Source organism: Sphaeramia orbicularis, chromosome 17 (genome assembly GCF_902148855.1).
Source record: "Sphaeramia orbicularis chromosome 17, fSphaOr1.1, whole genome shotgun sequence".
In the NCBI taxonomy this organism is placed as follows: domain Eukaryota; kingdom Metazoa; phylum Chordata; class Actinopteri; order Kurtiformes; family Apogonidae; genus Sphaeramia; species Sphaeramia orbicularis.
Window position 1 is genome coordinate 34621883 of NC_043973.1, and position 13659 is coordinate 34635541.

The following is a 13659-nucleotide window of genomic DNA, read 5'->3' on the forward strand; positions in this document are numbered from 1 at the left end:
GATATAAGAAGGCCGCCCATATGGATCCTCCTATATATAGAGAGAGGTCACATGACTGGGTGGACCTTAAAGACAAAGACTGCAGAATTAAAAATTGAAACAGACAAAAAAAAAAAAACAGAACAGAGCAATACATGGTATATAACCAAACAACAGTAAGACATTTCAAGCACTATAAGTCTTCACATTAAATAAATCATCAGAAATAAACATAGACAATAAGGTTTTTTTTAGTCAGGAGGCTGAGGGGGGGCACAGATAAGCCAAGTGGGCTGGATCCCACTGAAGTCAGACAAAAGGGGAGAAGTGGAGTTCACCACTCAGGCCTGGGTATTGTGTAGCTTTCAGAGTATACAGTATATCCAAAAGGATTCTCTCTGTAGGAGCCTATTTAACCTGTCTCCTCCTGTGAAAAAAGGTGTAATCTTAGTGTTTGCATTTACAAAAACTATGATGATATTGTCCAAAAACATATTTTCTTCTTTGTGCAGTACAGAGAAAAATGTGTAAAACCATCGATAGCATTAGGAAGGAATTACCAATGATCTATGCAGCACCACATTTAATAGTAACTCAATAAAATGAAATACAGTTTCACTTGATTATGTAATGATACACATTCTGTATGCAATATAAAATGTATTTCCTCACATTTTGCAATAGATTATGACATATTGTGGGGGTTATTACAAAATACAGGAACTGCATGTAAGTAACTCTAGCAGGAAGAGTTGCTTAAGTAACTCTAGCATTTTGTGGCAACTTTTTGAAGGTCTTTGTGCTCTGTCAAAAGACCACCATAGTAGCCAACGCTGGCAAAAATAAAAGCATGAATGGATTTTTCCATGTTGGTTTTTGACATCAACTCCATAAGTTTGGCTTTAATTTGTAAGATATAAATAACAGCAATGAGAGTCAGCTATAATACCAGTCTGACTTATTCTTTGGGAAGTTTAATTTAACTTGAATAATAGAAATATGATGATTGCAGATGAAAACAGCCATTTTGTGTTGGTTTTACGTAATGCGCCATGTTACACTTATGTTATCAAAAGTGTAACTCATGCATCTTGTGATAACTTTTGCAATATGTAATGATTTTTTTAGACCTACATAATGAATGGAAATGTGATGATAGCTAAGGTCTTTACAAAATGTGAAGTGTAATTTATTTCCATGCATGTGGTGTATTCTACATGCATTGTAATTATTATACATTGTTACATTTCCTCCTTCTCATCATCATTTCGTCTTTCCTCTGTAGACCGTCCTGCCTCCTCAGACCTCAGTCAACATCTCTGTTTCGCGTTCTGGCTGCTCCACAAACGGCAGCGTCGTTGTCCAGTCCAGGGACGTTGAGAAAGGCCGCGTCATTCTGTCCCTTAAGTGTCAACCCTCCCTCAGTTTCCAGGCGTCTGTCCAGCACTCCATTGAGTCTTTACAGATGCTGGGATTTCCAAGCCATGGAGCAGTGATCCTGAATGCCTCGGCTGCACATGGACCTGCTGTGGACGTTGGCGTGGAGCTGGGGCCTTGTTATTTTAGGGGTAATTTTGGGAGGACGAAGAAATCGGAGGAGGACCTGTCGACATATGCTGTTAAAGTTACCAACTACTGTCCTGCACTACAGGTACGGAAACACTCCATGTGGTTATGAAGAGGAAAAGCTGGGACTGGGCTCATAAAGGTGTTTTGGATGGTCTGTGTGTCAAACATATGACCCGTCGGCCAAAACCGGCCCAGACCATTGGGTCGATCCTTGACCTATGGGATGAATCTGCAAAATGCAAAAATTACACTGAACGTATTAATAGTCAAGGATGTCAAACTCATTTTCAGGAGCCACATACAGCCCAGTTTGACCTCCGGTGACCTCAAATAATACAATTACCTATTGATAATGTCAGCTTGAAACTTTTTTCTATATTTTAGAGTGAAAAAAGCAAAATTCTAATATGAAAATATTTACATCTACAAACCATCCTTTGAAACATGTGAATGGCCTGAACAACCAGAAAAGTCTTAAGAAAAATAAGTATAATTACAACAATATTATGCCTCAGCTTCTCAGCTACACTGTTGCACAATGGATCTACAAATGCACAAAACCATTAGTAACAGGCACAATATTGTAAAAACTACACTTATTTCTTTCAAGACATTTCAAGCTGTTCATATTTCTTCAGGTTATTCACATTTTTCGTGAAATTATAGTTTATAAATGCAAACATTTTCATGTAATTTTACTTTTTTTTTACACTAAAACAAAGAGCAAATTACGGAGTTGTCATTATTTGTAAGTTATTATGACAGTATTTTATCTACTTTAAATTGAATTGGGCTACATATAGTCTCTGAACTAAAATGACTTACAATTCACAAATCCATCCCAAGGACCCGGATTGGACCTTTAGGTGGTCCAGTTTTGGTCCGCAGGCTGCATGTTTGACACTCCTGGTCTACAGTGTAACAGTAACAAGTAGGTCAGACCACTTGAGCCCACTTTCAGCCCAGTGTTTACTGCTGTGTGTGTGCACTGCTCCCAACACCCTGCTTCAGGTTGGTGTAATCTGTCTTCATTAGGGAACCGTTCTCCCAGTGTCCCTGGTTCTTGAGGGCCTCCTGTCAACACTCCCCTGTCACTTGACCTTCTCCTCCACCATGAGGGTCGACACCCAGGACCTGACTGTGGATCTTCATCGGTCCTGCAGCCCTCTTCAACTCTCCGGCTCCATCAGTCATTCCCTCCTGGAGCTGAGGAATCAAGGTCTGCCTCAGATTATCACCATAGAGGCCAGCGCTCCTGGAGGCCCCGAACAGACCGGGACTCTGCTCATCCAAGCCGGGACATGTCACATCAGAGCCACTAGAGTCACTGAGGTCAAAGGAAGGACACAGTGGGAGTGGGCTCTGGAGTCCAAGTGTCCTCTGTTACAGGTAGGGTTGTATGACGACTGAAATGTGCTCAGTGCTCTTCTTTGTGTCTTTGTTCATATTAAATCAGTCTCAGTGAATCCAAAGGAACTTTGTGTTGGTAAATGACAGCTGTTCAAATGGACAGGATTTCAGTTCTGTTCAACATGTTGATGCTCATATGAACTATGTTTTCAGCTCAAAAATGAACAATTTCATCACAATTAATGCTATATTTTCATGTCACAAATGAACAAGTTCTATTTGAACTGAATTGAGCTGAAAAACAAATCTTCTGTTCTTTTAGATTCCCCAGTTTTTCTTCCCAGATTCTCTCCTACATATCACATGTTTTATTTGTACAGGTTCAGTCTGGAGTATGGTGCTGATCCATCCTGCTTATGTTCCACCAATACATACATGAAGAATGGCACACAGCACTGTTTAAATCAACAGTTTTACAATAAGAAGCATTTTTATACAGAAAGAACAATTCTATATTGTTCTTTCCTCTTTAGTCTGATGATAAACTATCCAATAAATAATTGTGATCCTAGTTTTTGCACAGGGATCATTAGTGTAAACGCTGACATGGCTGCAGAGCATCAGTATGATGGGATCCACAACAACCATGTCACATCCGTCCACTGACACATTTAGTGTTTTTGTGTCAGCTGGGATTGTTTTAGATCCACAATACTAACATTTATGAAGAAGAGCAGAATTATCAATAGTAAGTCTATAAGTTTATTCCTAATAAACTACTGGTACTGACCAGAGCATCATGGGTAATGTCACGTCCGTCCACCAGCAAAAGTTTTCACATGCACGTGCTATTCCAAATCCAATATTTATGAAAATAGAGCTTCCACTGTCAAAGAATATCAGTAGTCTGTGCACAAATGGATTAGCATTATTTACACACACTTCTATGACTTTATGACAACTGTTTTTTTGACAAAAATGGACACTCATTTGACCCCCTGAGGAAATTTGAGCTGATGAATAATTACAGAAGGGAAGATTTAGGCCGGGGGGGGTCAAACATACTGCTCACATTTACATTAGTGACTGATTATACTTAACAGGTAACCTACATGAAACCTAATTTAATATTTCAAATTTCATTATTTAAAAAATTTCATTAACCCATAAGGACCCAAACAGCCAAAACCTTCTACTGATCTAAACTGTTGAATACCTGTTGATCTAATAATCCTATTAATCCATGTCAATAATTGGTGTAAAATACAGTTTGTCATCTTTTCATGGTCATCAGATATGACCCATTTGGACGTTCAGAGGCTCTGTAGTTACCATGGCAACACCGTCATCTTCTACAACATTGATTCACCAGTAAAACCCTTGGAGTTTGACAAATTACTTCTGATGCAGATGTTTGTTTTATGTTTAGTTAAAGATACATTTTTGCTGAAAAAGTCATTTTTTCTTCAGTTTTCTCTGTTTTTGATATAATAACCCTCAACTTTAATCTGAACTTTTTGTGATCATCTACAAGATCAGTGAATGAAATACATGAAAATACATGATTTTCACTGAAAAAAAGAAAAACACAGAGGATAATATTAGAATAAATGGTGATATATTGCTTAAAAAAGGCTAAAATAGAGAGAAATACATTTGGGAGCTGCCACAAAAGTAGCACTGGGTCTTTATGGGTTCATAACCTAATGAAATGAGTTTTAATATACAGCACTTTTTCTGGTAGTGGCTGAAATACCTGATCTAATATGTCTCCCCTCACACCTGTCACTATAACGTCAAACAATGAAAAGTGGATTTAGTGTCACTAAACACTGACGTCTCAATATATTTCCAAGCAGAATAACTCATCAAGTTATCTGAACCAAGATGAGTACTAAGTCTAAGTTGTTTCATTGATGTAAGTTAAGTACGTCTTGAGTCCTTAAAATTATAATTCAAGTCAAATCATGTGACTCAAGTCCTCTACCTCTGTTTCACCATATTTACATATGTGGTCTATATTTTATTTTGTATGTCTCTAGATTTGAAAAGCATTTTTTAATTATTATTATTTCCCTTTTTGCATTTTATACTAGTAATATTTGAGATGTTATTACATGATTTAAGAGAAAATTTCTGCAAAAGAATAAAAAAAATAGAAAAACGACAAAAAACTGTCCTGTGAGTATGAAAATGACTTCTCTATGTGGTCAGTTTATATGTGTTTATTAATTTAAATTATAATGAAAGAAAATACGGTATATTTTTGTTATATAGACCCTTCAACTAGAGCCAGGTCATACCTATATTTCAGTAAAATCATAATATGCAGTAAAATATACTGTATTGCATCATAATGCCACAATATGTTGAGAAGTACATAATAATTTAATGTATATGACTGTATGCATTTTTTTTTTGTAACTTGTATTTTATTAATTTTAAAAGAACAACAAAATGAAAGCCCAACAACATGAACATGTCTGGGTAGCACAGTCTTACCAATTATTTTGCTTATATAATGTCCATTTTTTCCACTTTTTGTTCATTTGTGGTTCTTGTCGTCTCAATCTGTGTTAATTTTTCCATTAGAAATATGTCCTCCATCGTAGTTATCCATTGATCCTTTGGTACGTTCATCTTCCCCCATTTCCTTGTTATACATTTTTTTTAGCAGCTATCAACATCACCTTTACCAAATATTTATCGTATTCACGTATAGTGCCATCGCCAAAGTTGCATAAATAAAGAATTTCAGGTTTCTTTGGAATTGTGTACCCTAATACTTGACATAGGACATTGCAGATCATTTCCCGATATTCCGAAAGTTTTGAACATTTCCAAAAAACATGAGAATGATCAACATCCATCTCCCCGCATTCTCTCCAACATTCCTGATGCTTAGGTGGAATACAAATCTTATAAGGTTTTTCCAGGCAAATTCCCTCCATGTCCAAGAACTGGTAGTTGTATGATGTAATTTCCACATGTTTAGCCAATCTATATCATCAATTTCTATGTCAAATTCTCTTCCCCATTTTACTTTTACATAGTAAGTTGTTTGCTTATCGAGATTTATTAAGGCTTTATATAATGCTGAGATTATCCTAATATTACTATGTTTATATGCTTTAGTCATGATTTGAACCACATGGCTCTCTTCCATGGAGGGTCCCACCTGTATTTCCCCTTTAGAATAGTCTCTCATTTGAAGATAACGGAAAAAAATCATGTTTCTGAAGTTGATATTTTTGTGCCAAAGTTTGGAAACTCTCCAGCCTCCCATTATTTTCCAGAACACACCAAGCTGTAACTCCCTTAGTTACCCAATATTTATAGTTTTGGTCAATTTTGGATGGCATAAATTTACTATCATATGCTATCCATTTTAGTTTTGTTGCATGTCTTTGGACTTTATGTATATGCAGCATTCTAAACCAAATACTAAATGTATGTTTAGTTATTAAGTCTAAATTCATTTTATTTTTTTCATAAGCATCTTCATCTCCAAGAAAGTTTTGGATAGGCTGTTCCAGTGTTCCAATTTCAATATCTCTCCACTTACCACGGTAACATGGATTACACCAACAATATATATGACTGTATGCTGTAACACTATTTTTTCTTGTCCATTCCAGGGTCATTTGAATGGATCGGTTTGGCAGGACCCTCAGGGCGTCTGGGTCGCTGTTGTGGATACCAGTGTGGATGGAAAAAGGGGTTTCCTGAGGGTGAAGGCCAGATCTGAGCAGCAGCTGAGTCTGGAGGGTGAACTGGGTCACAACCTTCCTGTTCTCAGAAACTTCCCAGAGTACAGCAGACTGAGAGTAACCGGCAGGTCTGGGAAACAGCGATATGACGCAGAAGCACTACTTCAGATGGGCCAATGTGCGGTTACAGCCAGTGGAGCTGTAATGTCTCAGCCTGGCCTGCAGGGGTCAGTGCTGTATAACAACAACTGCACTGTCATTCAGGTGAGTATATGCAGTCCTTGTATCCTACACATTACAGAGCAGATGGACGTGTAAGTTAAATAAGATGTCACTGGTTTGAACAGATGACATCACATCAGCCCAATCCTGGCATCCCTCCATTGGCTCCTGTGTGTTTTAGAATTGATTTTCAGATTTTACTGATCACTTTTAAAGCCTGAATGGGTCTGGCCCCTAGCTGTATAGATGAGATGCTAGTTGACTAGGAGCCAGTCCGCAGCCTTAGACCCTCTGGTGGGGGGGCAGAGGGCTCCTGGCTGTTCCACAGTCCAGGCTTAAATCTAAAAGTGACCTGGCCTTTTCCATCAGGACCCCCCCGCCCCCAACACACACACACACACACACACACACACACACACTTTAGAACAGCCTGCCCCAGGAGATAAGGCAGAGGAATTAGTGCCAACTTTTAAATCACTTCTTAAAACACATTTTTGCAGACTTGCTTTTATGTGATGTTTGTCCCTTTTAATTTTTAATTTCAACTTTTTAAAATGGGATTTTATCCTGTTTGATTATTAATTTATATTCTCATACATGATATTTTCTCATTTCTTCATTTTTGCATTGATTTGACAGCATCATGTTACGTTCTCCCTGCCCTCTTTACTCCGATTCACTTCATTTATTTGAAGTACCATAGTTTTTGCATTTGTTGTCCACATCTTTCTTATTGTGTTGCTTCTGTTTCAGTGATTTTACTTGCTTCTTGTATCCTGCTGTTGTGCCCTCTGTCAAAGCACTTTGTAAACTTTGTTTTTAAAGGTGCTGTACAAGTAAAGCTATTATTATTATTATTATTAAGATTATGGCCACATCAACAGCCATGGTATCCGTTTTACAAATATTACAGGGTGGGGAAGCAAAATTTGCAATGAACATTTAGTTGTTTTTTCTCAGCAGGCACTACATCAATTGTTTTGAAACCAAACATACATTGATGTCATAATCATACCTCACACTATTATCCATACCTTTTCAGAAACTTTTGCCCATATGAGTAATCAGGAAAGCAAACATCAAAGAGTGTGTGATTTGCTGAATGCACTCGTCACATCAAAGGGGATTTCAAAAATAGTTGGAGTGTCCATAAAGACTGTTTATAATGGAAAGAAGAGAATGACTATGAGCAAAACTATTACGAGAAAGTCCGGAAGATACTATTAAAGAACAATGGGAGAAGTTGTCACCCGAATATTTGAGGAACACTTGCGCAAGTTTCAGGAAGCGTGTGAAGGCAGTTATTGAGAAAGAAGGAGGACACATAGAATAAAAACATTTTCTATGATGTAAATTTTCTTGTGGCAAATAAATTCTCATGACTTTCAATAAACTAATTGGTCATACACTGTCTTTCAATCCCTGCCCTTCAAAATATTGTAAATTTTGCTTCACCACCCTGTATATATATGGATGAAAGCAGTTACAGAAAGTTAGTCTTTATATCTGACATAATGTACAACAAAAAGAGTGGAATTATATTAACCTGTGAGAGTATCGAGGCAAATCAGCACACACTTTTTATTCCAGCTCTTTTCTGTCTCAATATGTGAATTATTCCTCAATCATAGCAGAAAATAATAATAATCATCATCATCGTCATCATTATCATTCTTCTTCTTCTTCTTTCTTCTTCTTCTTATTATTATGCTTGTTTCCAATATTGAAATTTTATTTATTTAGATCCATTACACAGTGCTTTTTCATAAAAACACATAGTAAAATACAAAAGAGCCAGAACATCCAATAAAAATAAGTAAAAATAATTGAAAAATTACCAAAAACATACCAATATTCAAGAAATTCCACACAATCAAAATTAGTTTTTAGAACAGATTTATAATAAAATACTGACTTAACCTCTTTCAGACTCACAAAAACCTTTCGACCATTAAATCCCTTTTGGAGGTAAGTTATGACTAAAACTATTAAAAGGAAAATAAATGAAAGTCTTTATATGTTATGAATCTCTTAATACATTTAAAATATTGTTTTAGTTCAAATGTGCTGTATTTTTTTTTTTTTTTTTTACTGTATCTCTCATTTCCTGTTTTTTTGTCACCCACATAAAGTGCAGATTTTTTTTTTTTAAATGTATGGTTTATTTAATAGGGACTGATACATACAATACATAAATATATAAACTGAGACCAGTAATCCCATGTAAGCATCATAATCTTTGGGACATCTTTCCATAAAAGGGCTTTTATAGAATCAAAAGAGTAAAGTATTTTACCTGAATACAGTTTGAAGGAAATACATAAAAATAATGAGTTGCAATAAAATTTTAAAACGCATCGCATGTAAGATTAGACATGAATACTGGTTTGTTGCTGAGTAAACCAGGGTTTAGTGTTTCGGGGGGTTTTTTGACAGTGGCGATCGTATCAGATTCTAAATGATCAGTCAGTGGGTTTCACAGTTTAGCTTTTTTAACACAGACTGACATCTGAGAAAAAGATGTTTTACGGTATGAAACTTTATAATGGCCACATGACGCTGCTCTGGTGGATCTGCTGCACTTTTGCAATTTATTTATGTATTTCTGGAGATTTCTTGATGGGATGAATAAATTTTTTTAGCCAATCAATCAAATCTAATGTATTATACAAAGAGGCCGAAGAGCAGCTCCAATAAAAAGGGAACTATATCACTAGAATTTTTTATGTGGCCGTGATTCACTTCCACATCTCCTCAGCATGTCGTTTTTATTTTATGTGCAACAGAAAAAAAAAAAGTCGCATAAATCCATGGCAATTAAGAGAACACACATGGAAAACACATTCTTACTCATAATTCCCCACTGTTCCACCACTTCCTCTCCCTTTACCCTTAATGACCACATCTTTTCCTCAATATGAACTCATATCATAATAACAGACCGCACATGTACAAAAAGCCATCATTTCCTCTGTCATGTTTTTAGGACTGGGGCAGTCCGGATCGCATCCGTGCATCTGGATCCTTGCTTGTGTCGCCAGCGGTTGCTGAATCTCAAGTTTTCATGTCGATAGATAACACGAAGTTAACGGCTGCAGTGACTCTGAAAAAAACAAAGGTGTGAGAAAACACTATTGATTTGACATTAATATACATTTTTAATATGAGCCTTTAACATGAGCAAGATGGAACATCTCTGTTACGATTGTATAAAATGTAACCCTACATTTTTTCAGGATAAAAATGAAGGATTGCTGCTTCTGAACCACACTGTACCGATGCTGAAGAAGCTGGGTGTCCCTGTTAGCGCTGCACTGACGGTGGAGTCAGGGAGTCACGGCAATGATTCCTACTATTACCTTTTACAAAGCAGAGCCGGGAATCAACAGGTGGGAGGAAATATTAACACACTCTGAAATACAGGCTTTGAACAAAAATATAGGGGAAAAGCACACCTACGGCTTTTAGGACTTACAGTCAAAATATAGATATAAAAAGTATAATTATGATGAAAATGTCAGTTGTTTTCAGTAATCATAAATACATGCCTATGCTTATTTCAAGTTTTATGGCAGGTGTTTCTTCCTGAGTGAGAGTAGAACAAACCGTGGTTACTTGTGGTTTAATATCATTATTCCTAATTAATCTGGAGGTACAACATTTAACCCTTTCATACATAGTGGTCACTACAGTGGACAGCTATTCTACAGCAGTTCTCTTGTATATTCATGGATTTTTTTTTATTTTTATTTTTTTTTTTTACACATATCTTTATTAAAGTTTTAAGACACTACATATCTTTTCTTACAAGAACTGGTAACATTATGTAGATCTCCCCTGAGCATAAACCCCCAGAATCACAAGCCCTCCCCATAGTTTTTACACACAATTTGTCAGTAAATGCATGTTTCTGTGCGTCAAAAATTAAACGTGTGGTGTCCAGCTGAGTGGACATTTTTGCAACTTCATGAAAAATAGGTTCATAAGAATTTTTTTTTTATTATTTTTTTAATGTATTTTTTAAATGTTTTTAATAATTTTTATTTCATTTTTTAAATTTTTTTTATTTTTCAGAAGAAAATTTTCAATCGCATTGTTTTTTATTACACCTAAAGAGGAATAAAAATACTCAGGAAAAAATTTTGATTAAGTCCTCATAATTCGTGCATGAAAGGGTTAATACAATTATTTTATTTTTATTTTTATTTTTAATCTTTATTTAACCAGGAAGTCCCATTGAGATCAGAAATCTCTTTTGCAAGGGAGACCTGGCCAAGGTAGCAGCATTACAAAGTCAATCAATCAATCAAATTTTATTTATATAGCGCCAAATCATAACAAAAGTTATCTCATGACACTTTACATATAGGTTGGAACCAGACGCTCAAGCCAATAAGTCCAAACAATGCAAAACCCACACATGATACATAATGAACAATAAAGCAATTGCACAATTGTATTAATAAAATAAATGTCAAAATTGAGTAATATTAAGTAAAACAAATTTTGAAGCATTCTGTAGGCATTTTAGATTCTGATATTAACAAAATTAACCCTATAATGTGATAAAATAATTTATTGCAACACCATTGAAACACCTAAATTCAGTTTGTCCCTATATTTATGTCCCACGTATGCCGATATGTTCTAGAATCAACTGTAATGTCCTTTTCATTTCATTATTCATCTTTTCACAGTTATATCAAGAGATGACAGTGTCAAAGATGTCAGAAACTGTGAGAGTGCAGAGTGGCTTCAGACATACAATCGACCATCTGAGGAAACTGGGAGTCCCTGCAAACAGCAGCGTTCAGGTGAGGAACTCTTCAATACATGTGAGGTTGAATTTCTGACAGACCGAATTCTACTGTGACTGTGTGCAGGTAGAGCTGGATTCTGCTGAGGGTAAGACCCTGACCCTGCAGTCCCAGTTTGGAGGTGACCAGGCAGGACTGAGCCTAAAGATGAAATATTCACCCACGAACAAAGAGATGAGAGGAACCCTGTGGCACAGCTGGTCGTGGCTGCAGGACCGAGGAGTGCCTTATATGACCGAGGTAAGTGAGAATTTTTTGTGAATTTTATTTATTTATCTAGACAGGGACAATGCACAATGTATATTAACCTTAAATAGGAAACATGTAGTGTCCTAGGTTGTAGCACTAGTGCCAATTTCCACCTGTAGTCCCTGGTTATGGAGAGAAATGTGTTTCTTTATTCATCAATCAAAAAGATAGATTAATTGGATTTGCAATGAAAAACAACAGATTTGCAACCAAAAAAGAGATCTGAGAGCAAAAGACAGTAAGTGGCAATCAAAAAAAAATATAATTTTGCTTATAAATCAGTCCTCTTTGCTTGTGAGTTTAAAAAAAACTTTTGATTGATTGAGTTGATTTGATTTGATTGCCACTGAGTGTCTTTTGCTCTCAGATTTCTTTTTTGGTTACAAATCCATTTATTTTATTTTATTTATTTTTTTATTTTTTTATTTTATTTCGAACATGCAAAGAAAATAAAACAAAACAAAGCAAATTAAGACATAAACAAAATAATATTTAAATGGACAGAATCTATCTTTCAAGCACATACAAGTCTGAATTTTGCATGGTCGAAAAGGAGTAGGAAGAAGTATAAACTCATTCTTTTAAACTTTAAACATTCTTTTAAATTGCAAATCCATTCTTTTTCATTGATGAATAAAGAAACAACTGTCTCTCCATACCTGGGCAGGCTGATGTTATCATTAAAAAAGCAGACATTAAAAAAAACTAAAACATACAAAAAGCAGTATAACATGCATTTCCATAACTCCATTTCAAGGTTATTATCGTTAACGAAAACTAACGAAATGACGAAAACTAGAATTGAAAAAGCATTTTCGTTAACTGAAATAAATAAAAACTATAATTAAAAGAAAAAAATAACTAACTGAAACTGTATTGTGTGCTTACAAAACTAAAACGTATAAAAATTATGGATAAAATTCCCTTCGTTTTCATTTTCATCAGTGTCAAATTGATATGAAATCGATTTATTTCACTCGAGCAATTTTAGCTGCTGGCACCATACGACACTTCACAGTCCGTCACTTCTCATCACTTCTGGTTTAGAGTCATCTTCTCGTCCAAACTCTACCTGGAAACATGGAGACCAAAGTTAGGAGAAAGCAGCAGAGTCCTGTCTGGGATTTATTTGAATACGACGGTGACAAAGATAAAAGATATGCAAAACTAAGCATTTAGAAAAAACATAAACTAATAAAAACTATCAAACCTGCTCTTAAAACGAACTGAATTAGAGAAAAAAAGGCAAAACTAAATAAAACTAAACTATAATGAAAAATCCAAAACTATTAGAACCTTGCTCCATCTATATAAAAATATCATCCACATCCAACCATTCACTCTTATTCGTCCCACTGCAGTCCGTCACACACACTCGAAGCATGTTTACATCACATTATATTATGGCTACAGGTTTGGTTAATGTAGGAGCCATTCTTTATGTTTGTTTGTTTGTTTGTTTTGCGTCTAGTTAATTGTGGATTTCCGGTTTGAGTTGGGGGGGGGGTGAAGGGAAATCTATTTAAGGGGTAGATAACTAGGTCACTGGGAAGGGACGGGGAGATCATACTGCTATCAGTTAGAAGTCAGCATCATGTAGTTGTCATGTTTGTATTTTAATCTTCATGAGACACTGATGTGATCATCTAAGAACGTTCAATAAAAGTGAAAAGCTCACCGAAGGATTCTGTCTGGACATTAATTGTTTGGACATTAATTGTTTAGAAGCATGTCAAAAACGAGGTCTCCATCTGCACCCAGCT

At 35.8% G+C, this 13659-nt stretch overlaps 1 protein-coding gene across 1 annotated transcript in view; it reads left to right on the forward strand.

Moving 5' to 3' along the window:
- Nucleotides 1–13659, forward strand: part of LOC115437396 (uncharacterized) — a 105224-nt gene that overhangs the window by 4686 nt on the left and 86879 nt on the right. Inside the window, exons 5-11 of the mRNA XM_030160623.1 lie at nt 1265–1630; nt 2584–2937; nt 6537–6872; nt 9817–9948; nt 10067–10219; nt 11528–11644; nt 11714–11887. Coding sequence (XP_030016483.1) covers nt 1265–1630; nt 2584–2937; nt 6537–6872; nt 9817–9948; nt 10067–10219; nt 11528–11644; nt 11714–11887 — 1632 coding nt within the window. The remainder of the gene's footprint in view (nt 1–1264; nt 1631–2583; nt 2938–6536; nt 6873–9816; nt 9949–10066; nt 10220–11527; nt 11645–11713; nt 11888–13659) is intronic.